This window comes from Oncorhynchus clarkii, chromosome 7, assembly GCF_045791955.1.
Source record: "Oncorhynchus clarkii lewisi isolate Uvic-CL-2024 chromosome 7, UVic_Ocla_1.0, whole genome shotgun sequence".
In the NCBI taxonomy this organism is placed as follows: domain Eukaryota; kingdom Metazoa; phylum Chordata; class Actinopteri; order Salmoniformes; family Salmonidae; genus Oncorhynchus; species Oncorhynchus clarkii.
The window spans coordinates 74,694,204-74,719,320 of NC_092153.1; the positions used below are offsets into that span (position 1 = coordinate 74,694,204).

Consider the following 25,117-nt stretch of genomic DNA (forward strand, 5'->3'; position numbering starts at 1 on the left):
CTTTGTGAGATGCGGTGTGGGTGAACAGATCTCTGCATGTGTGGTTCCCACCGTGAAGCAGTGGGAGGAGGAGTGATCGTGTGAGGGTGCTTTGCTGGTGACACTGTCTGTGATTTATTTCGAATTCAAGGCACACTTAACCAGCATGGCTACCACAGCATTCTACAGCGATATGCCATCCCATCTTCTTTTGGCCTATTGGGACTATAATTTGTTTTTCAACAGGACAATGACTCAACACACCTCCTGGCTGTGTAAGGACTATTTGACCAAGAAGGAGAGTGATGGAGTGCTTGCATCAGATGACCTGGCGTCCATAATCACCCGACCTCAACCCAATTGAGATGGTTTGGCATGAGTTGGACCGCAGAGTGAAGGAAAAGCTGGCAACAAGTGCTCAGTAAATGTGGGAACTCCTTCAAGACTGTTGGAAAAGCATTCCAGGTGAAGCTTGTTGAGAGAATGCCAAGAGTGTGCAAAGCTGTCATCAAGGCAAAGGGTGGCTATTTGAAGAATCTCAAATATTAACTATATTTTGATTTGTTTAACACTTTTTTGGTTACTACATGATTCCATGTGTGTTATTTCATAGTTGTTATGTCTTTACTATTGTTCTACAATGTAGAAAATAGTTTTTTTTTAAAACCTTGAATGTGGGTGTTCCAAAACTTTTGACCGGTAGTGTACGTGATTTTTCCTTTGAAAATACAACAATGAAACATTACACAACGAATCCATTTGAAACATAATTACCCAAATTATTGCGGCATTAATGGACCAAAGGCCTTTTCAAAGGATAACTCAGTTTGTTGAATGACCCCATGTTGGCTCACATGAAATATCATGTCAAAGTGTGTTCAGTAGTGAGAAGCCTGTCCTGTGCAGCATTGGGAAGGAAGCCTGTCTTGTGTTCAGCCGTGTGAAGCCTCTTCTGTGTTCATCAGCCTGTCCTCTATTCAGCAGTGGGAAGCTTGTTCTTTATTCAGCAGTGGGAAGCCTGTCCTGTGTCCAGCAGTGGGAAGCCTGTCCTGTGTCCAGCAGTGTGATGTCTGTCCTGTGTGAAGCAGTGTGACGTCTGTCCTGTGTTCCTCAGTGGGAAGTGAGGTAGGCCTGCCTGAATATTTCATTACAATTTTTAGCATCTTGAAATTATATTTTATACCAACAAAATATCAAACCTTCCATCTAACTATAGCTGTTCTAATTTTACATTAGTGAAGTATGTTAATGTTTCCAGTTGAGTATCATGTCATTGATCTAGCTGTTAAGTGTTAGTGCATTTGAATAATTGATTCTTAGAAAAACTTTTTTAGCAAATATTAATCAAAATTAAAAGATCCAGACAGCTGCAAGGCATTTGTGCCTAAGTTGCTTCTATAATTCTTACAGGAAATAAATAAACACATCTAAATGATTTGATATATACAAATCAATAAAATACATCTTTACAGATCATATAAAGACTAAACCAAATGTACCTCTACCCATAGAAAGCATCTTTGTGGATATCACAAATGCAATATTGTGGGTATTGAATAGAATATGTACAATATCTTTAGTAAGTAGTGTGATGTAAATACCATCCGTGTTTTTGTACAACAACCACAACAGAATAGTGCACATAGAACTGGTTATCACGTCCCTTTATCCCATAGGACTTATGGACACGAGCCATAATGCTGATAATATTACATTCCTTTGAAATATATGCATTTAGTTGATCAACCATAATGCAAAACATGTCCTCTGTTGTCCACTGTAAATAATAAGTCATTTGGGATAGAAATACAATACATTTTAGATTCATTGGGAATCTCTTGTGCCACGTATCAAAAACAAAGAGATACAGCAAAAGAACATGAATGTCATAATTTAGATCAAATTCAAGTATATTTTATATAATTATTATTGTCATTTAGGAGACACTCTTATCTAGAGCAACGTACAATAGTGAGTGCATACATTTCTACGTTCGTTCGTATTGATGCCCTGTGGGAATTGAACCCACAACCCTGGCACTGCAAGTGCTGCGCTCTACCAGCTGAGCCACACGGGACCTGTTTCTTCTGTGTGATAACTCTTTAACCATCTCAATAATAATATAGAAGGTTGGCAATTAATCTGCATTCCATTCCAGGGTCAGATATTTTTTTTAATCACTGGCAAACTTAACCTTGATGAGTGTGTGAATACATGAGAACAAATGTATGTGCTCTAAGTCAAGTTGCTGCAAACCTTCCGAGTATGAAAAACTACAGGCGCTTTCTCAGTACAAACTGCTGGAGTGTGGTCTGATAAACCTTTTTTCTCACTCTACATTGCAGTCATTTAAGAGGAGCTGGGTGACTCTGCTCTCACATGTACCATTGGTGGTAGCAGCGGCCTCACACCCAGCATATCGGCCTCTCAGCTCTGAACTACAAGGCAGAGTCACCATGGCCCCATTTATATGAGGTTCCAATTTTGGCCTACTTGGATCCTGACCACCCTCGGTCCCCGTAAGCGCCTTCCCCGGTGGCCGAGTTGGGTGAGGGGGCGCAGAGGTCGGAGTCAGTGTCGGACTCACCTTCTGCGATGTAGGGCCTTACCTTGGCGCAGCGGGCTACGCCACTGAAATAGCTGTTGTTCAGGAAGTCCAGGTTCTCCTTGGACTGGGAGATGCTGAAGCCACTGAAGGAGCGCTCCAGCTCCTCGTGGTCCACTGAGGGGATAGAGATGGACGTGTCGCTGTCTGGCTTGCCCTCTCTATCCCCCTCGCCACTGCCTCCACCTCCTCCACCACCTCCTCCTCCACCACCGCTGTTGCGGTGGGATCCCCGATTGCTCCCGTTGTGGCCTCCAGAGGAGCGCTCGTGGGCCGGCGGAGGAGGGATACGGACCAAGGAGTGATCACCTACAGGAGAGGGTAAGTTGCCTTGGCTAGGCTGGTGGAACTCGCTGACGTTGTGCTGCTGCCAGGAGGTGGAAGGTGGGCAGTGGACCCCCGGGCCGGAGCAGGATGGCGGTGGGTCGAAGTTCTTCTGTCCGATAGAGCTGTTGGATCGGATGATCTTGGTGATGGAGCCACTCTTCTCCATGTGGTCCACAGGGCTGTGGTAGGGCGGTGCTGGTTCGGGCTCCTTGGACCCAAAGTAGGCGTCCGTCTCCGACTGGGAGATGCCCATGCGCTGGATGTAGATGTTCACCAAGAAGTCCAGCTTCCTTTCCATTGACATGACCTGCTCAGAAGGGAAGACACCATGGTGTGATGGACAGTTGGAAAGCCCAAGTGAAACAAAGGTATACAATGAATACTGCCATCACCAGATAACAGTATACCTTACCTGTTTCTCCATTTTCCCTAGGCGCCCCATCATGCTTGTGTCCTCTTCAACCCCACTGTCAGTGGTTCCTTTGGGACGGTCTTTATCTGTGATTGGAGTACCTCGACCAACAATCTGGTCAACTCTACCGATTCAAAACACAAACAGGTGACGTCTGTCTAGTATCAAGCCAATAGAGTTGAAGAAAACCTACTTGAAATTAACACCTTATATCACCTTAAAAATGTATACCACAACAAAACAAAAACACTTACAGTACTATATTCTACTCTAAAATAATCGCTGACCTTCAACTCAGGTCCACGGTATAACAAGTGGAAGTGTATAACCTGACAATATCTGATCCTACTGCAAGAGGTAGAGGACTGCAGGTGTTGAGATGAGAGTGCCACACACTCGGGTACAGCTCTCGCCTTCCTAGCGCTGAGCACAGTGGGAGTCAGACAGGCTCATGCATGGGATGGCATGGCATAACATGTATTACAGTGTGTTCAGACAACGGATAGATGGAGCAGGAGTAGGAGGAGGAGGAGGACCTAGGTAGGGCCTTGGAGGATGCAGGGTTAGTTTTCTTTATTTCAACTACTCATCAGTGCCATTCATGGGCTCTTGAACCCCAGCAAGACAATACAGAAACATGTTACTTCAAGTTGAGAGGTTATAACGAAGGTCTTAAAAACCCTTGGAAGTTTCTAGAGATGGTAGGTTGCCATGCATGGTCTGCTTCATAACATTGTTAAGCCAGTTGCCAAAGTGTAAGGCAAGTTGTCATGACACGGGTTCTATGACTGCTAAGGTTCTGTAGGTATACTGAAAGGTTCTGTAGGCATTATGAGAGGTTCTGCAGGCATTATGAGAGGTGCTGCAGGCATTATGAGAGGTGCTGCAGGCATTATGAGAGGTGCTGCAGGCATTATGAGAGGTGCTGCATGCATTATGAAAGGTTCTGCTGGCATTATGAAAGGCACTGTTGGCTTTATGAAAGGCACTGTTGGCTTTATGAAAGGTTCTGTAGGCATTATGAAAGGCACTGTTGGCATTATGAAAGGCACTGTTGGCTTTATGAAAGGTTCTGTAGGCATTATGAAAGGTTCTGTTGGCATTATGAAAGGTTCTGTAGGCATTATGAAAGGTTCTGTAGGCATTATGAAAGGTTTTTGTTGGCATTATGAAAGGTTCTGTTGGCATTATGAAAGGTTCTGTAATCATTATGAAAGGTTCTGTAGGCATTATGAAAGGTTCTGTAGGCATTATGAAAGGTTATGTAGGCATTATGAAAGCTTTGAGTAAAGTGTTAATCAAATGTGTACACTAAAAGTGGAGGTTGATTCAAGTAAAGTTTCACTGAAAAAATTGCTTGGAAATATTGGATCAGCTAAAGCACCATGAACCTTGTAAAAACCATCCACAACATCTACACTATCTTTAACTCTGACTGAGGCCTACTTATACAGATGTAGGATCTTCATTTGATCACCTTGTTGCAGGATACATTTTCTGCAATGCAGGATATTTAAAACTTGTATTGTTTTGAGGTTTAAAAAGGCTTCTGAAGTTTTTAATTTCTACCTGAAATGTCAGGCTTGATTTTCCCTTAGGATAAATGTACCAACCCCTACAAAAATGTCTAACTATAATCCACATAATATTTCACATTTCCTGTTGCTGTAGAATTATTTTCCTGCTGTAGCAAAGGCTCAAATTAAGATCCTACATCTGAAAGAGGGTTAGCAATGAACTACCATTTTAAATGTCTGAATAAGAGAGAAAAATCCTCAGTATAAAAATATTATTCATAGAACTGTTTCACAGTCAGGTAAAACATGCTCACCAATTTCCCAACCATCCCAGGCGGCCAAGATTAGAAAACTATGCAAACTTCTGAAACGGACTTTGTTTTTATTTGATTTGATTTTGTGCATCGTGTGGCATGCTTCAATACGCCTCATGCCAACATGCATCCGAAACCAGAGAACAAACTATACTGTTCATAGTCGCCTCATAGGTCATAAGGAGTAGCTGTATCTTATTATTTTTATGTATAAGCTCTTCATTGTCAATGTATTGCAAGCGATTCAGCTCAACACTTTTTTTTGTTCGGCTACTTGACTTGAATACTTACCTACAGTATATGAGCTCCTCCTATGTCCTACGGGAGCATTTACCATATTCTTAACTATTGGATAAACCAAGTTAGTCTTCTTTAACTTTTATTCTACTTGTATTAATTATCTAGTAAAATCATTGCAGTATAGGGCAAGAAAAATGAGAAGAAACAAAATTGCACATGTTATACTGTATGTGAATACAATGTATCTATTCAACCGATTAGCACTCAAAGAGAATATGAGTCAATGAGTTTCAGTAGTTATTTACTGAGAATAACTCATTAATTGCTGCTTGCGGTAAGATATTTGCCACTTTGATAAAGTTACTCCTCTTTATAGACACAGCTCATCAAATGCTGTCACATACAGTAGGCCGAGCCAAAAAAAGGTTTCCGCTGCGTGTCAACAGAATGGATAAGGAACTCAGGAGAATCTCTTGACGAGAGAGAGAGGCAGTCTGGGCTAACCTAGGAGAGTATTTGGGTGACTCTTTGGGTCCATCAGATGAATACTTCTTATGGCGTGGAGTTGAGGGTCCATGGGGACCAACAATCATATCTATCCTGGCAAAGTGAATAGAGAAGACACCAGCACAATGCAGGATGAAGGCGCAACACAGACGAGTCCGACAAGCGCACATGAAATGAACGAAACCAAAACAACAGAACCAGGAGACGAAAGACAAGGACAAATATGTATTTTCCAAAAGGATGTTTTTTCATTTGGTAAAATAATCACAGACTACAGCTGTATGATATGACAGTGAAGCCATCATTTAAAAAAATAGTGAGGAGATTTTGCTATGAACATTTTTCTGTTTTAAGTAGGAATATATTTACATATAGTGGGGCAAAAAAGTATTTAGTCAACCACCAATTGTGCAAGTTCTCCCACTTAGAAATATGAGAGAGGCCTGTAATTTTCATCATAGGTACACTTCAACTATGACAGACAAAATGAGAAAAAAAATCCAGAAAATCACATTGTAGGATTTTTAATGAATTTATTTGCAAATTATGGTGGAAAATAAGTATTTGGTCACCTACAAACAAGCAAGATTTATGTCTCTCACAGACCTGTAACTTCTTTAAGAGGCTCCTCTGTCCTCCACTCGTTACCTGTATTAATTGCACTTGTTTGAACTTGTTATCAGTATAAAAGACACCTGTCCACAACCTCAAACAGTCACACTCCAAACTCCACTATGGCCAAGACCAAAGAGCTGTCAAGGGACACCAGAAACCAAATTGTAGACCTGCACCAGGCTGGGAAGACTGAATCTGCAATAGGTAAGCAGCTTGGTTTGAAGAAATCAAGCAAAAATCCCAGAACCACACGGGGGGACCTAGTGAATGACCTGCAGAGAGCTGGGACCAAAGTAACAAAGCCTACCATCAGTAACACACTACGCCGCCAGGGACTCAAATCCTGCAGTGCCAGACGTGTCCCCCTGCTTAAGCCAGTACATGTCCAGGCCCGTCTGAAGTTTGCTAGAGAGCATTTGGATGATCCAGAAGAAGATTGGGAGAATGTCATATGGTCAGATGAAACCAAAATATAACTTTTTGGTAAAAACTAAACTCGTCTTGTTTGGAGGACAAAGAATGCTGAGTTGCATCCAAAGAACACCATACCTACTGTGAAGCATGGGGGCGGAAATTTTTCTGCAAAGGGACCAGGACGACTGATCCGTGTAAAGGAAATAATGATTGGGGCCATGTATCGTGAGATTTTGAGTGAAAACCTCCTTCCATCAGCAAGGGCATTGAAGATGAAACATGGCTGGGTGTTTCAGCATGACAATGACCCCAAACACACCACCCGGGCAACGAAGGAGTGGCTTCGTAGGAAGCATTTCAAGGTCCTGGAGTGGCCTAGCCAGTCTCCAGATCTCAACCCCATAGAAAATCTTTGGAGGGAGTTGAAAGTCCATGTTGCCCAGCAACAGCCCCAAAACATCACTGCTCTAGAGGAGATCTGCATGGAGGAATGGGCCAAAATACCAGCAACAGTGTGTGAAAACCTTGTGAAGACTTACAGAAAACGTTTGACCTCTGTCATTGCCAACAAAGGGTATATAACAAAGTATTGAGATAAACTTTTGTTATTGACCAAATACTTATTTTCCACCATAATTTGCAAATATTTTTTTTTCCCTCATTTTGTCTGTCATAGTTGAAGTGTACCTATGATGAAAATTACAGGCCTCTCTCATCTTTTTAAATGGGAGAACTTGCACAATTGGTGGCTGACTAAATACTTTTTTGCCCCACTGTACATGACGAACCCTAACTACTAGCACTGCCTTTGCTACATTATTGAGGAAGAATGTATGCACTATGACTGAGATATGTGGTTGTCTCACCTAGCTATCTGTAAGTCACTCTGCTAAATGACTACAATGTAAACAATGTAAATGTTGTGTGATGCGTATAGACTCGGAATTCAGATTCAATGAACTCTGACCTTTGGGGGGAACAAACCTCACCATGACTCTATATTTGCAATGGCTGGTTGAACTTGGTAAGAACAACCTCACGGAAAATTCCCTTGGTCATGGATACCAGAGTTGTGTCTCTAGAAGTTGGACCCTTTATGATGAACCTCTTATCATCCATCATACAATGATTTCAGAATATGCCCCTTTGCAGGTCAGGCCAAATGTTGATTGGCTTGATAAGAGTTGTATTAACATTCATACAGACTCACACTGCTGGTGAGTTATAAAGAAGCAGACTACATCAATGTTTCACAAGAAGTCATTGATTGTCACTGATTCACTATCTTCTCTTGTCATTACTGGGGTACAGCAGCCTATACCGTGATGTTGTTGGGACTCGGGAATATCATGAACTGTCAATCATCCTCTGATTCCTGATGAATGGTGTGTGAACACATCACCACAGAGAACAGACATCATTACAGAGAACAGACATCACTACAGAGAACAGACATCGCTACAGAGAACAGACATCACTACATATAACAGACATCACTACAGAGAACAGACATCACTACAGAGAACAGACATCACTACAGAGAACAGACATCACTACAGAGAACAGACATCACTACAGAGAACAGACATCGCTACAGAGAACAGACATCACTACATATAACAGACATCACTACATATAACAGACATCACTGCAGACATCACCACAGAGAACAGACATCCCCACATATAACAGACATCACTACAGAGAACAGACATCACTAGAGAGATCAGACATCACTAGAAAGATCAGACATCACTACATATAACATACATCACTACATATAACAGACATCACTACAGAGAACAGACATCACTACAGAGAACAGACATCACTAGAGAGATCAGACATCACTAGAAAGATCAGACATCACTACAGAGAACAGACATCACTACAGAGAACAGACATCACTACAGAGAACAGACATCACTACAGAGAACAGACATCACTACAGAGAACAGACATCACTACAGAGAACAGACATCACTACATATAACAGACATCCCCACATATAACAGACATCACTACAGAGAACAGACATTACTACAGAAAACAGACATCACTACAGAAAACAGACATCACTAGAGAGATCAGACATCACTAGAAAGATCAGACATCACTACATATAACATACATCACTACATATAACAGACATCACTAGAGAGATCAGACATCACTACAGAAAACAGACATCACTAGAGAGATCAGACATCACTAGAAAGATCAGACATCACTACATATAACAGACATCACTACAGAGAACAAACATCACTACAGAGAACAGACATCACTACATATAACAGACATCCCCACATATAACAGACATCACTACAGAGAACAGACATCACTACAGAGAACAGACATCACTATAGAGATCAGACATCACCACAGAGACCAGACATCACTACAGAGAACAGACATCACTAGAAATATCAGACATCACTACATATAGCAGACATCACTAGAGAGATCAGACATCACCACAGAGAACAGACATCACCACAGAGAACAGACTTCACTAGAGAAAACAGATATCACTAGAGAGATCAGACATCACTAGAGAGAACAGACATTACTAGAGAGAACAGACATCACTACATATAACAGACATCACTACAGAAAACAGACATCACTACAGAGAACAGACATCACTACATATTACAGACATCACTACAGAGAACAGACATCACTACAGAAAACAGACATCACTACATATTACAGACATCACTACAGAAAACAGACATCACTACAGAGAACAGACATCACTACATATTACAGACATCACTACAGAGAACAGACATCACTACAGAAAACAGACATCACTACATATTACAGACATCACTACAGAAAACAGACATCACTACAGAGAACAGACATCACTACATATTACAGACATCACTACAGAAAACAGACATCACTACAGAGAACAGACATCACTACAGAGAACAGACATCACTACATATAACAGACATCACTACATATAACAGACATCACTACAGAAAACAGACATCACTACATAAAACAGACATCACTACAGAGAACAGACATCACTACATATAACAGACATCACTACAGAGAACAGACATTACTACAGAGACCAGACATCACTACAGAGAACAGACATCCCAAACGAGATCAGACATCACTACAGAAAACAGACATTATGGACATCAAACACAGGAGGACACAACGAGGCATGCAATGTAATTGTAACCTCCCGCTCTATTTGAGTGCTGTACCCAGGGATCTAAAAGACCTGTTTCTTAGAGAGAGACTACGAGCGAGAGAAGGAGAGAGGGAGGGTATCTTGCCTGGACTGGAGGTTTTTGATGCGGGCCAGCATGTCCAAGTGGCCGGCTGAATACTGCTCTATGACGTCCATCACGTCGTACGGCCTCAGGCTCTCTTTGAACTTCCTCTTGGAGACCATGAACCTCATAATGCTGATGAAGGGAGAGATGTTTTAGATATGGACACAACCTCAAGGGGACATTTCATAGATGTTTGATCGTTCTACTAGGGTTGGGGGGAATTATGTGGGGCATGAGACATCTTAATGAACTTTATACATGTCTGTATAACAGCATATTCTAGCGCTGGTCTAAACAATAATACAGATCAAATGAGAGATTGAGTTTGTGACCTGACTAGGATTGTAAAATTACAGTAATGTCTTTAACGTTCCCAAACTCCCAGAAATCCCAGTTGAAAGATTCCCAGAAATCCCAGTTGAAAGATTCCCAGAATCAGGAGTGAATAAGCTGGAAATATAGACCTGGGAATTTTGGAAAAGTTACAGATATTTTGCAACACTAGAACTGAGCCAGACCCACTCTGAAAGACAACACTTGTCTTGGCTTACCAAATGGCCCTGATGGAGACCTTGAGTCCGGGAGTTAAGTCCTGAGGGACAAACTCACAGTGGCAGCTCTTATTGTCGTCCGCTATGTCCTCACCAGGGAGGCTGGCTTCTACGAAACACAACAAGCACATGACAGCTCCGGTGTTAGTGTGTTCCTGTGGGATGGAAACGCTAAGCTGTCATCTGCACTCTCATTCCATCTTTTAGGATGTCAGTCTGCATGGAACCAAGCGAAGGCAAGGCACGGCCATTAACTTGCACAGCCCAGGGTTACAGTGTGGGATTGGGAGCCGGGTCGAATCGAGGGCAGGTTAATGGCAGTGTTGGTTCATCTCATTGGCCAATGCAGGATAAGTTAAAGGAAAGGGGGGGGGGGGGGCATAGTGGTACCAGTTAGAGGTTAAGGGGTTCATCTTACTACTGTGGCCCAAAAATATAAATGTGTGGCGTGCCGTGCCGAAGCCAGTGTGCTCTTGTCTGAAGCTACGCTAGAAGCTAGCATCCTCAGCAGGACAGGCCTCTGCAGTGCGCTCTTGTTTGAAGCTACACTAGAAGCTAGCATCCTCAGCAGGACAGGCCTCTGCAGTGTGCTCTTGTCTGAAGCTACGCTAGAAGCTAGCATCCTCAGCAGGACAGGCCTCTGCAGTGTGCTCTTGTCTGAAGCTACACTAGAAGCTAGCATCCTCAGCAGGACAGGCCTCTGCAGTGTGTTCTTGTCTGAAGCTACGCTAGAAGCTAGCATCCTCAGCAAGACAGGCCTCTGCAGTGTGCTCTTGTCTGAAGCTACGCTAGAAGCTAGCATCCTCAGCAGGACAGGCCTCTGCAGTGTGCTCTTGTCTGAAGCTACGCTAGAAGCTAGCATCCTCAGCAGGACAGGCCTCCGCAGTGTGCTCTTGTCTGAAGCTACGCTAGAAGCTAGCATTCTCAGCAGGACAGGCCTCTGCAGTGTGCTCTTGTCTGAAGCTACGCTAGAAGCTAGCATCCTCAGCAGGACAGGCCTCTGCAGTGGACCACAGCCTAGTCAATCAGCAGTTTGAGACAGTCAAGTTCTAGGTGTACAGATGTAGGATCTTAATTCGATAACTTTTGTTGCTGAGAATTTTCCTGCACAGCAGGAAATGCACACATAGTATATTTGAGGTTTAAAAAGGATTTGAAAGTTTGTAATTTCCACTTTAAAATGTCTAACGAAAAATGTATCAACCCCTACAAAAAATGTCCATGATTTATAATTCCATTTCCTGTTGCTGCAGGATTATATTCCTGCCGTTGCAATCTGCCTCAAATGAAGATCCTACATCTGGTCTATACAGAGAAAGTTGTTTAAGGTGTTTCAATCTGCAGAATGCAATATGGGGGGGGACTATGTATCTACAGTGCAAAACATGGATGCTCAATAAGCAGTTCTATACAAGCTATAGCAGGACAGCTAACTCTGTGATCAAATGATCTTGCTATATCTTCAACTAAACTAATAGTGAAAACAGTGCGCCAGTATAACATTGTAAACTGTCCGCACTGTGTATCATTCATTATAATTAGCATAGAATATTTCTGATACTCCTTTCTGTATCAAACTTTTTTATGTGCGGCTGAGTCACCACACTTACTGGTCTTTTGACTTGGAAGTCGGAGGCAGAGGAGTGTGGATCTTTGCTTGTGCAGTCACACATTTCACTTTCAATTATTGTAATAGATTAGTTTTCTATTTTGGGGCTCTGAAAGGCCAGACTCAAGTTGGCAATTTACCAAGGTTCAGAATGCACTTGTGAAAGGGCTGAGAAAATCGCTCCCTCTATAATTCATTGTTGGTGCTGTATTTGAGAGAGTACACAGTAGACTTCTCACTTTTTAAGAGCATAATGGTTTTATGGTGTGTCAGTGGCTTTGTTATTCTTCGGGAAGTATTTAGACCTCTTGACTTTTTTCACATTTTGTTAAGTTACAGCTTTTATTCTAAAATTGATTAATTCCTCAGCAATCTACATTTCAATACCCCATAATGACAAAGCGAAAACTGTTTTTTAGAAATTTTAGCAAATGTATAAAAATTTCAAAACAGAAATACCTTTTTCACATAAGCATCCAGACCCTTTACTATGAGACTCAAAATTGAGCTCAGGTGCATCCTGTTTCCATTGATCATCCTTGAGATGTTTCTACAACTTGATTGGAGTCCACTTGTGGTAAATGCAATTGGTTGGACATGATTTGGAACAGCACACACCTGTCTATACAAGGTCCCACAGTTGACAGTGCCATGTCTGAGAAAAAACAAAGCCACGAGGTCGAAGGAATTGTCCATAGAGCCCCGAGACAGGATTGTGTCGAGGCACAGATCTGGGGAAGGATACCAAAAAATGTCTGAAGAGTTGAAGGTCCCCAAGAACACAGCGGCCTCCATCATTCTTAAATGTAAGAAGTTTGGAACCACCAAGACTCATCCTAGAGCTGGTCTCTTGGTCAAACTGAGCAATCGTGGGAGAAGTACCTTGGTCAGGGAGGTGACCAAGAACCTTATGGTCACTCTGACAAAGCTCTAGAGTTCCTCTGTGGAGATGGGAGAACCTTCCAGAAGGACAACCATCTTTGCAGCACTCCACTAATCAGGCCTTTATGGTAGTGGCTAGACGAAAGCCACTCCTCAGTAAAAGGCACATGACAGCCCGCTTGAGGTTTGCCAAAAAGGCATCTAAAGACTGACTATGAGTAACAAGATTCTCTGGTCTGATGAAACCAAGGTTGAAATCTTTGGCCTCAATGCCAAGCGTCACGTCTAGAGGAAACCTGGCACCATCCCTACGGTGAAGCATTATGGTGGCAGCATCATGCTGTGGGGATGTTTTCAGTGGCAGGGACTGGGAGACTAGTCAGGATCGAGGGAGAGATGAACTGGGCAAAGTACAGAGAGATCCTTGATGAAAACCTGCTCCAGAGCACTCAGGACCTCAGACTGTGGCGAAGGTTCACCTTGCAACAGGACAACAACCCTAAGCACACAGCCAAGTCAACACAGGAGTGGCTTCGGGACAAGTCTCTGAATGTCTTTGAGTGGCCCAGCCAGAGCCCGGACTTGAACCTGACCGAACATCTCTAGAGAGACCTGAAAATAGCTGTGCAGCAACGCTCCCCATCCAACCTGATAGAGCTTGAGAGGATCTGCAGAGAAGAATGGGAGAAACTCCCCAAATACAGGTGTGTCAAGCTTGTAGCGTCATACCCAAGAAAACTCAGTTCTGTAATCGCTGCTAAAGGTGCTTCAACAAGTACTGAGTGAAGGGTCTGAATACTTATGTAAATGTAATGTTTCAGTTTTTTATTTTAATAAATTAGCAAAATTGTCTAAAAACCTGTTTTCGCTTTGTCATTATGGGGTAGTGTGTGTAATTTGATGATGAAAAAAATAAATGTAATACATTTTAGATTAAGGCTGTAACATAACAAAATGTGGAAAAAGTCAACGGGTCTGAATACTTTCCAAAGGCACTGTATCTAGTATAATCAAATACTAAATGTCTGTGTGAACTCAGAACTCAATAAATATAAAGCAGATATCTGTATTGACAACAAAAAAAGTGAGCTTGAACTTGCCTTATGAAAGTGTGAATATTTTTTGGTCACAGCATTGACCTATCCCAGTTTCACTCCAACAGCCAAAAACATTGTGCTCTTAATGCCAACCAAACAACAGATCCATGAAAATGCAACACATCTTCCCCAACATGGCTTCCATTTTAAGGGGAGGGAGGAGAACAAGTGTCACTGTTCTGTAGTGCTGTGTTTAAGGGCCCTTAGTAGGCGCCAAAGGCTGACTGACTCTGTGAGATTGGATGGTTTCCTTCATGCAGGTTAGAATGAGCAGCGGCAGCCATTTTGAGTTGAGTGCATGGCTTTGGGCTGTTGCTTCGAGTTGGAGTGGTCTATTATGGAAATGACGGGACCCGCCCACTACTGTGCTCATGGAATGGGTCTAAGAGCTGGGCATGCATTCTATTGCTTATATCATATAAACAGTAGGTTCTATTGGTTTTGATCTGATGGACATCCCCTAGCAGACACGGGGGGGTTTCTTACTGATTAACCCCTCAATTGCTGCAAAGGAGGTGGAGAGGAGGAGGAAAAGACAATTCATTAAAGCTGGTTAAATAGTGTGTGTGTGTGTGTGTGTGTGTGTGTGTGTGTGTGGGGGGGGGGGGGGGGGGTAATGAACAAAAGCAGGCTTATTAGGAAATGAAATAGAATATGATGATGTAATAGAACCAGAGGGCAGTGGTGATATTCAGTTGTGTCAGTGGGTATCTTGTCATGTATTACACAACCTCTCTGAAGGTACAATGCAGGACTGTGGGGTTATTTCCAGATCTGCATTGTGAAGCAGAGGCGTGATAAAGTCAAAATGATGTGAATCCCTTAAATGTAGTTAGGTACAGTAATTCGTGGAATTGACTGAAGAAGGACTGTAGCAATAAGAAGCTTGATTCCACACTAGGACTGGGAGATTAGGAGATTAGACTGTATTATTTGCTCCATTTATTACAAACGGGCTGGGAAGAACATTTGGAAATAATTGAAATTGCAAATGCGTGCTAGAAATATGGTTGGTAAAATACCTCCAAGCATGTGGATAATAAGACGTTTTTACTCATAGTAACCTCTTAATTATTGTACATTGTTGCTGTATTGTACCTTCAGGAGACGAAAATACAATTTCCACTCAAATCCAGTATCTAAATAGGAACTGATAAATATGGAGGCAAATTCTTGTCATCAAGTAAACTAACCATTGTGGTTTAGTGCATTCAAATAACTTTACATATGTTTTAATTGTTCAACATTTACATTATTTATGCTTTAACATCAAGAAAAAAAATACTATTTCAGGACCATGAGATCAGCCTGAATAAATGATAAATTCTCGGAAACCAACAATTCAATTGAGGTGCTACTTTCATCATGTTGGTTTCATCCATATTGTGATGTCTTAATTAAGCAGTGGGCATAGACATTTACATAATTAGAAAAGAGAGGAGCACTGCTTATCTTCATAATATGGGGATATACATTTTTTTGAGGGGGTTTATCTCTGATCTCTGAAAAATGATAATTTGGCAATCATTGAACATTCAACATTATCCAACAACCAATCATTTAAAAAGAGGATTCATAGAAAACATGCTTTTATGAATACTGAATATCTCAATTAAAATAATGCAACGACTTTGGTACCAATTCCTACAAATAACCTCTTCATAATGCATTATAAGCCTATCTATTAGAAGTGTTACCAAGATTGTCATACTAGTTGCATTCACTTATTGTACTGCAAAATTGTAAAAGGGCATGTTATGATAAAATGGTAATTTGACAGAAAAAAAAACTCTACACTGTCATGCAGCAAACAGTGATAGTGCTGTGCAAATCTGCATTGTATGTACAATAAGCTAGCTAGCAAACTCAATCAAAATGTCACTCTCTGAAAATCAGGTTAAGCTATGACTACACATGAGCATGGCCCAACTGATACAGTAGCAGAATGAAGCTACAGCAGCCATTCTAAAAAATCTGCTATCTTTTTCAGCACTATATGAATTGGTATATACAGTGCCTTGCGAAAGTATTCGGCCCCCTTGAACTTTGCGACCTTTTGCCACATTTCAGGCTTCAAACATAAAGATATAAAACTGTATTTTTTTGTGAAGAATCAACAACAAGTGGGACACAATCATGAAGTGGAACGACATTTATTGGATATTTCAAACTTTTTTAACAAATCAAAAACTGAAAAATTGGGCGTGCAAAATTATTCAGCCCCCTTAAGTTAATACTTTGTAGCGCCACCTTTTGCTGCGATTACAGCTGTAAGTCGCTTGGGGTATGTCTCTATCAGTTTTGCACATCGAGAGACTGACATTTTTTCCCATTCCTCCTTGCAAAACAGCTCGAGCTCAGTGAGGTTGGATGGAGAGCATTTGTGAACAGCAGTTTTCAGTTCTTTCCACAGATTCTTGATTGGATTCAGGTCTGGACTTTGACTTGGCCATTCTAACACCTGGATATGTTTATTTTTGAACCATTCCATTGTAGATTTTGCTTTATGTTTTGGATCATTGTCTTGTTGGAAGACAAATCTCCGTCCCAGTCTCAGGTCTTTTGCAGACTCCATCAGGTTTTCTTCCAGAATGGTCCTGTATTTGGCTCCATCCATCTTCCCATCAATTTTAACCATCTTCCCTGTCCCTGCTGAAGAAAAGCAGGCCCAAACCATGATGCTGCCACCACCATGTTTGACAGTGGGGATGGTGTGTTCAGTGTGATGAGCTGTGTTGCTTTTACGCCAAACATAACGTTTTGCATTGTTGCCAAAAAGTTCAATTTTGGTTTCATCTGACCAGAGCACCTTCTTCCACATGTTTGGTGTGTCTCCCAGGTGGCTTGTGGCAAACTTTAAACAACACTTGTTATGGATATCTTTAAGAAATGGCTTTCTTCTTGCCACTCTTCCATAAAGGCCAGATTTGTGCAATATACGAGTGTATTGTTGTCCTATAGACAGAGTCTCCCACCTCAGTTGTAGATCTCTGCAGTTCATCCAGAGTGATCATGGGCCTCTTGGCTGCATCTCTGATCAGTCTTCTCCTTGTATGAGCTGAAAGTTTAGAGGGACGGCCAGGTCTTGGTAGATTTGCAGTGGTCTGATACTCCTTCCATTTCAATATTATCACTTGCACAGTGCTCCTTGGGATGTTTAAAGCTTGGGAAATCTTTTTGTATCCAAATCCGGCTTTAAACTTCTTCACAACATTATCTCGGACCTGCCTGGTGTGTTCCTTGTTCTTCATGATGCTCTCTGCGCTTTTAACGGACCTCTGAGACTATCACAGTGCAGGTGCATTTATACGGAGACTTGATTACACACAGGTGGATTGTATTTATCATCATTAGTCATTTAGGTCAACATTGGATCATTCAGAGATCCTCACTGAACTTCTGGAGAGAGTTTGCTGCACTGAAAGTAAAGGGGCTGAATAATTTTGCATGCCCAATTTTTCAGTTTTTGATTTGTTAAAAAAGTTTGAAATATCCAATAAATGTCGTTCCACTTCATGATTGTGTCCCACTTGTTGTTGATTCTTCACAAAAAAATACAGTTTTATATCTTTATGTTTGAAGCCTGAAATGTGGCAAAAGGTCGCAAAGTTCAAGGGGGCCGAATACTTTTGCAAGGCACTGTATCTGTCTGATTTTGAGCTCATTCCATTGCTCACGTGACAAGATGTGAGATATTGTACCATAGTCGAACGGTGCCAAATAAGTAGATTAATGTCTTCCCCCAAAGGATGGATCATTCTAATGTCACATACTTGAACATTTTATGTGCGTAGTGGTAGATATGATAAAAAATAAATACCTTATCTCAAAACTGCACTATTTAACATGTAAGAATGTAGGATCTCTGGTTTTAAAAAGGGATGCAAATTGAAAAACTGGGCAGTGGAAATCAGTAAATGCAGCATCATAGTGCCTTCATAAGGCTGCCATAGGAACGGCATAGGGCTGCCATAGGAACGGCATAGGGCTGCCATAGGAACGGCATAGGGCTGCCATAGGAATGGCATAAGGCTGCCATAGGAACGGCATAGGGCTGCCATAGGAACGGCATAAGGCTGCCATAGGAACGGCATAAGGCTGCCATAGGAACGGCATAAGGCTGCCATAGGAACGGCATAAGGCTGCCATAGGAACGGCATAAGGCTGCCATAGGAACGGCATAAGGCTGCCATAGGAACAGCACAAGGCCTGCATAAGCATAAGCATAAGGCCTGCTACAGTATACCGTGACATGCAAGCCAAGTGGCATTATGAAGTGGTGAAACTTACAATCAGATTTAAATGTTGTACAGTTCTTGCTTTGTAACAGTGTTATGTCACTTCGCTTAACCATAGTGACATATCATGACAGGTTATGTCATAATTTTATATCACTATGATTTATGTCATGATCATGCTATAGATGCATTATATCAAGTATTATTTTTTGTTAGCCTGGGAATCCAAACTGAAGCCTGGGAATCCAAATGGAAGAGCTCTGTTTTCCCAGGCTAATAATTTGCATGACATAACAGACATATCAACAGATGTCGGTAACAGTCATCATCATAAACTGACATAGATTGTTATAGCTTGTTACTGGGTTTAATATGCTCTCTTAAGCATGCTATTAATTGATTGCTGCAATTGAGACCAATAATTTGGCCACATTTATCATCTAATGGCATGAGTCTAATCAATGAGAGACTGATATGCACACTAATTTTACTCCATAGAATTACTTTAGTAAATAGTTTTAACCAAAATGTATATAAAATGTATATTAAATATTGTCTAATTTTGACAGATTTAGATCTGGTTGATCACTAGAACTGATGTGTGAAATCAGATTTGGGCCGATTTCATGTCCAAATCATCTTAAAGTTACTTCATTAAGCTACACAATCAATTTGACACCTTGGGAGGATTTGGACAAGAAACTCGAGCAGGCATCTCATTAGTATTCAAAATACATGGTTTTATGATGTTTAATGATGAAAACGAAAGTCAATCAAACAGCAAACATGAAGGTGATGCCATTGCCAGGAAAAATAAATCCATGTTATCTTACAGCATGTTTACCTCTTTACAGCTATTTACAAAATGGAACAATTGAAAATATTTTTCAAACAAAGATGAAGGGCTGGTTTCTCAGACACAGAGTAAGCCTTGTTCTGGATTTAAAAACACTTTCAACTTTCGAATGGGTTGGCCTTGACCTTGGCCCCCCTGGCCCTGGCTGCCTTGTCCACTGGGGGCCCTGGCTGCCTTGTCCACTGGGGGCCCTGGCTGCCTTGTCCACTGGGGGCCCTGGCTGCCTTGTCCACTGGGGGCCCTGGCTGCCTTGTCCACTGGGGGCCCTGGCTGCCTTGTCCACTGGGGGCCCTGGCTGCCTTGTCCACTGGGGGCCCTGGGGGGATCCTTTCCATTGAGCTGCTTTTTTGTCCAGAACTAGGCTTCTGTGTCTGGGGAACCAGCCCAAAAAGCATACCAAACCAAAAACTAAATATGTTTGCAACATGACCTCTTGTGTACATTAGGCAATGAGTCCCTCTATATTTGCTTATCGGTATGTTGATCATGGGTGGTGTAACAACCCTCTCCATTTGCCTGACCTGGGGAGCTCTTCTGTCTGAATTCTTCATCCTGCATCTCAATCAGCACTTTAGCACAGCGTCAAACAGAGAAACGAAAGGGAATCGATGAGGATTGGGTATTGCCAATCACGCATCAAATGCATATTTTCTGTCAAGGTACAGAGAAAACACCATCAAGAGCAACAACTGCATCAGTACAGACACACTGCACAGACAGGATATGTTTAACATAAATACCTCAAGTAGCTCAAACATATGCTGTCATGCTGTTAAGATCATGATAAATATCTACGATTAATTAGGAGTATCACTTTAATACCTAAATATAATTTAGAGGTGGTCACTATACCAATACTATATATTGAGTGTACAAAACATTAAGAACACCTGCTCTTTCCATGACAGACTGACCAGATGAATCCAGGTGAAAACTATGATCCTTGATTTATGTCACTTGTTAAATCCACTTCAATCAGTGTAGATGAAGGGAATGAGACTGGTTAAATAAGGATTTTTAAGCCTTTAGATAATTGAGACATGGATTGTGTGTGTGTGCCATTTAGAAGGTGAATGGGTAAGACAAAATATTTAAGTGCCTTTGAACGCGGTATGGGTTGTAGGTGCCAGGTGCACCGGTTTGAGTGTGTCAAGAACTGCAACGTTGCTGGGTCTTTCATCTATCCAACTTAACACAACTGTGGGAAGCATTGGAGTCAACATGGGCCTGCGTCCCTGTGGATGCTTTCGACACCTTGTAGAGTCCATGCCCCGACAAATTGAGGCTGTTCTGAGGGAGCAACTCAATATTAGTACGGTGTTTCTAATGTTTTGTACACTTATACTGCAAATAGGATCGTTATAAGACATGTTACGAACTCATGAGTTCGACATGAAACTGTTTTATAGAGCTATATCGAGGAAAGTGGTTATAGCGCTGGTCATTATCAGTTCAGATGTTTGTTATAATTTGCCATAGAGTCATGGAGCTAACGAAACCCTTATGTTAGCATCAAGTAGCATTATCACAACTGCTGTAACTGTGATGTCCCCTAACTTTATACATATCAACTACATCAGCAGACAATAATCACCACACTGTGCCTTTCTCTAATTGTACTCTCCGAAGTTGGTTTCAAATGAACCAAACAGCAAGGAAACGTAGATTCTACAGACAATAGAGAGCAAAGTATCACACCTGGAAAAAAGAGGCACAATAGATACAGTACATAATACAGCAGTAATATTCACACCATCTGAACACTCACATCACAACAAACCCATTTCCAAGATGGCCGGCTCGGATGACAATGCAACACTAAAGCAATGAAGAACAACACATCATTCAAAAGCTAGACTGAACTCAACATATCAAGTACCTCAGAAACACATTGTGTAAAGACCGTAAGATACTCCTACCTTCTGAATTTTGGCGCGAGGCAGCTCCCTTGATGCGGAAGGCCTGACGCGCCCGGCTGCGCTCTCCGAAGCTCCAGCTCTTGGGCACTTTGCTAGGGCTGTCTTCGTTGCTGTTGTCTCCACTAGGGGACCGGCGGATGGGTTGGCCCTGACCTTGGCCCCCCTGGCCCTGGCTGCCTTGTCCACTGGGGCCCTGGGGGGAACCTTTCCCTTTGGTCCCCGAACTCCGGGGACTGGAAAACACACGCTCCTTCAGGCTGACCTTCTGACTGGAAGGGGTCAGAGGGTCAAGAGATGTTGAAAGGAGTTATGTCCTATGATTACAACTTGAGCAGTACGAGTCTGTGTTTTTCTGTGTAATCATGCAAATCCTCATTTATCTAATTTACCTATATGCAGTTATGGTAAGCAGATACTGTTGATGTCACAGTTGTAAGTGGTTAACTACTTGTTTACGATGTTTTGGTATTGCATCCAAGTGAATATTGTCAGTGGAGTATCATCACTAGGCAGTAAATAATAACAACATTTTTCACTAACACTCCTCATTTTGTTGAGCTTGTCTAAAACACTAACACAAACACACAATCCTGTCTTTTTCTCATTCATGAGCTTAACATATCTGTGGCCATATGACTGAATCACCTGAGTAAGCACGTGCACGACTTATGAACACGGTCACGTGCACTACCTATGAGCACGTGCACTACCTATGAGCATGGACACATGAATGACCTATGAGCATGTGCACTACCTATGAGAACGTGCACTACCTATGAGCATGGTCACGTGCACTACCTATGAGCACATGCACTACCTATGAGCATGGTCACATGCACTACCTATGAGAACGTGCACTACCTATGAGCATGGTCACATGCACTACCTATGAGAACGTGCACTACCTATGAGCATGGTCACATGCACTACCTATGAGAACGTGCACTACCTATGAGCATGGTCACATGCACTACCTATGAGAACGTGCACTACCTATGAGCATGGTCACGTGCACTACCTATGAGCACATGCACTACCTATGAGCATGGTCACATGCACTACCTTTGAGAACGTGCACTACCTATGAGCACATGCACTACCTATGAGAATGGTTACATGCACTACCTATGAGAACGTGCACTACCTATGAGCATGGTCACATGCACTACCTATGAGAACGTGCACTACCTATGAGCATGGTCACATGCACTACCTATGAGAAGGTGCACTACCTATGAGCATGGTCACATGCACTACCTATGAGAACGTGCACTACCTATGAACAAGGCCAGGAGTCCATCAGATGACAGGGTCAGGGCACATAAATAATGTTCTCATTGATGTCACGCCATCATGGATCATTAGTTAGTAATTAGACGAGTAAATATGAGTGTAAGTAGGTTGGCCTCTGTGTTGTTGTCTGTGACCTTGGTTGCATCCCAAATGGCACCCTATTCCCTATGTAGTACACTTTTAAGTAGTGCACTAAAATAGGGAATAGGGTGCTATTTGGGATGTATTCCATGTATAGAAAGCAGTTGGTCACCTTGGTGGTAATAAGACATGGGCTGGTACTATCAACGTTGGTGACTGTTTTGAACAGTGTCCACTTAGGAACCAACTGGAAATTTGGGTTGCAGATTTATTTTTACATCGTTGTGAAATAATGTTTTGAAACTGACCTTGGGGAGGGCTCCGGTTGGGATTCCTTTCTGTTTGGTCAGGAAACACAAAGTCTCTCACACACACACACACACACACACAGACACACAGACACACGTCAATAGTCTGTCAATCTCAAGCAAAACTCTGATAGCATTGATGCTATATTTTCCCTAATGTTTCATATTGTTATGAAGACATATTGCATCTTAGGAGGTGATGAATTCCTATTGTTATGAAGACATATTGCATCTTAGGAGGTGATGAATTCCTATTGTTATGAAGACATATTGCATCTTAGGAGGTGATGAATTCCTATTGTTATGAAGACATATTGCATCTTAGGAGGTGATGAATTCCTATTGTTTCTGACCTGAATGACAGTCCCGACTTGCTCTTCAGGTTTCTCAGGAGATCCAGTTGATTCAGCGGCGGGATCAGTCTACTTAGAAAAACAAGACTTGTCGTGTTACAGGGAAGCAAAAAAAAGCGTACCACAGCTTCACTTCATAGATTGCAGTCAACATGGGCCAGCATCCATGTGGAACACTTTCCACACATTGTAGAGTCCCATGCCCTGATGAATTTAGGCTAATCTGAGGGCAAAATAGGGGTGCAATCCAATATTAGGAAGGTGTTCCTAATGTTTTATACACTCAGTATATATGATTCAGGATGCAATTAGTGCCATCTATGGGTAGTAGGCTATATATTTCCTTCTTTATTTTGTGTGTCTCCCTCTCCTTACCAAAATCTTGAATTCTGGGGGATGTTTTCAATTGCCTTGTAACCAGAACTAAGATGGCATTTTCATTTCATAGTTCGAATGCAGATAAGATAATATGTGACAATATAAAAAACTGCAATAACAATAACTATCCAATTCAGTAATCTTCCAACGTTTTATAATAGATGCTTGTTTTCCGTAATGTTCTGTTCAATTATAATTCCGTGTTGACCTACGGCCTTTGCATCCAATTTGACCCCTCAACTTTCAAAGTAGCCTGTTGTTCCATATGAGACATCACACAGCACACTTGGATTAATCCAAGACTTGCCGTATCCAATGGAAACCTTTTCTGCAGATGAAGTAAAAAAAAAATAAAAAAAACAGTCTCTTGGCCCTGAGCCCACCATGCGACAACCAGATATGGCCCACCCCGTTTGCTTTTATCCCTTCCTCTATCAATCAATACTCAATCTCAAGTCAGACATCTAGACATCTAAGAGGTATACTACAAATCAGGATCAATGAGTTAGCCAGCTAACTTGGATAAACAACAAAAAATAGCTACAGATTTTCAGGTTCAAAAGCTAAACTAAAGTGTTTTTGAATGTTGACTCAATTAGACCATGCACATTTCAAGCTTATTTTTCAACAAAAAAAGCAATGTTATTTGAGAATATTTTTGACAAGTGAGCTAACTCATTGATCCTGCTTTGTAGTATATCCGTCTGGCATAGTAAATTCACATAAATAATAACTCAACACTAACAGTATGCTTAGGCAGCATGTTAATGTCACCAAATTGTTACAAACCAACAGAAATTGTGAACCATATCTCATCCAAATTGAACTTGAAACTTGTCACCCGATGTGTGTGTGTGTGTGGGTGTTATCGGGGTGAGAAGAAATGGAATATCATTTCACTGGCATGGTGTGGTGCGCTCCATAAAGTTTCCTCTCCGACATCAAAGCAGGAAAGGCCAGGCATCAATCAAACGTTTTAGGTGGACATCAAAGCAGGAAAGGCCAGGCATCAATCAAACGTTTTAGGTGGATATCAAACAGCTTGCATTGCCAGACCCTGACGATGGTAAAACCTGCTATAGCACCCAGCTAATACTGAGCAATATGTCCAAGAGGGAACTGATACCAGTTATACCCCAACATGGGATTGGAGCTGTGGTTTCACATATTCCAAAGATGTCCGTCCAAATGTCCATCCAAATAAAGTAGGTAAAATTTGCATCTCATAAATTATACATTTTCACAATTTGCATAAAGACTAGAACGAAAAGCAAGTATGCAACAGTAAAATGTAGTAATGTTTTTGATTATTGG

The 25,117-nt window shown here is 41.7% G+C and overlaps 1 protein-coding gene across 1 annotated transcript in view; it reads right to left on the reverse strand.

Moving 5' to 3' along the window:
• Positions 1–2,429: 2,429 nt before the first annotated feature.
• The window catches only part of LOC139414454 (potassium voltage-gated channel subfamily KQT member 2-like), a 61,504-nt gene continuing 38,816 nt past the window's right edge, over positions 2,430–25,117 (reverse strand). The window contains exons 9-18 of the mRNA XM_071162366.1: positions 23,426–23,497; positions 23,073–23,102; positions 21,391–21,659; positions 19,993–20,040; positions 14,864–14,881; positions 10,790–10,898; positions 10,239–10,370; positions 5,899–5,994; positions 3,324–3,447; positions 2,430–3,218 (exon numbers count right to left, since the gene is read on the reverse strand). Coding sequence (XP_071018467.1) covers positions 2,469–3,218; positions 3,324–3,447; positions 5,899–5,994; positions 10,239–10,370; positions 10,790–10,898; positions 14,864–14,881; positions 19,993–20,040; positions 21,391–21,659; positions 23,073–23,102; positions 23,426–23,497 — 1,648 coding nt within the window. The 3' untranslated portion in view covers positions 2,430–2,468. The remainder of the gene's footprint in view (positions 3,219–3,323; positions 3,448–5,898; positions 5,995–10,238; positions 10,371–10,789; positions 10,899–14,863; positions 14,882–19,992; positions 20,041–21,390; positions 21,660–23,072; positions 23,103–23,425; positions 23,498–25,117) is intronic.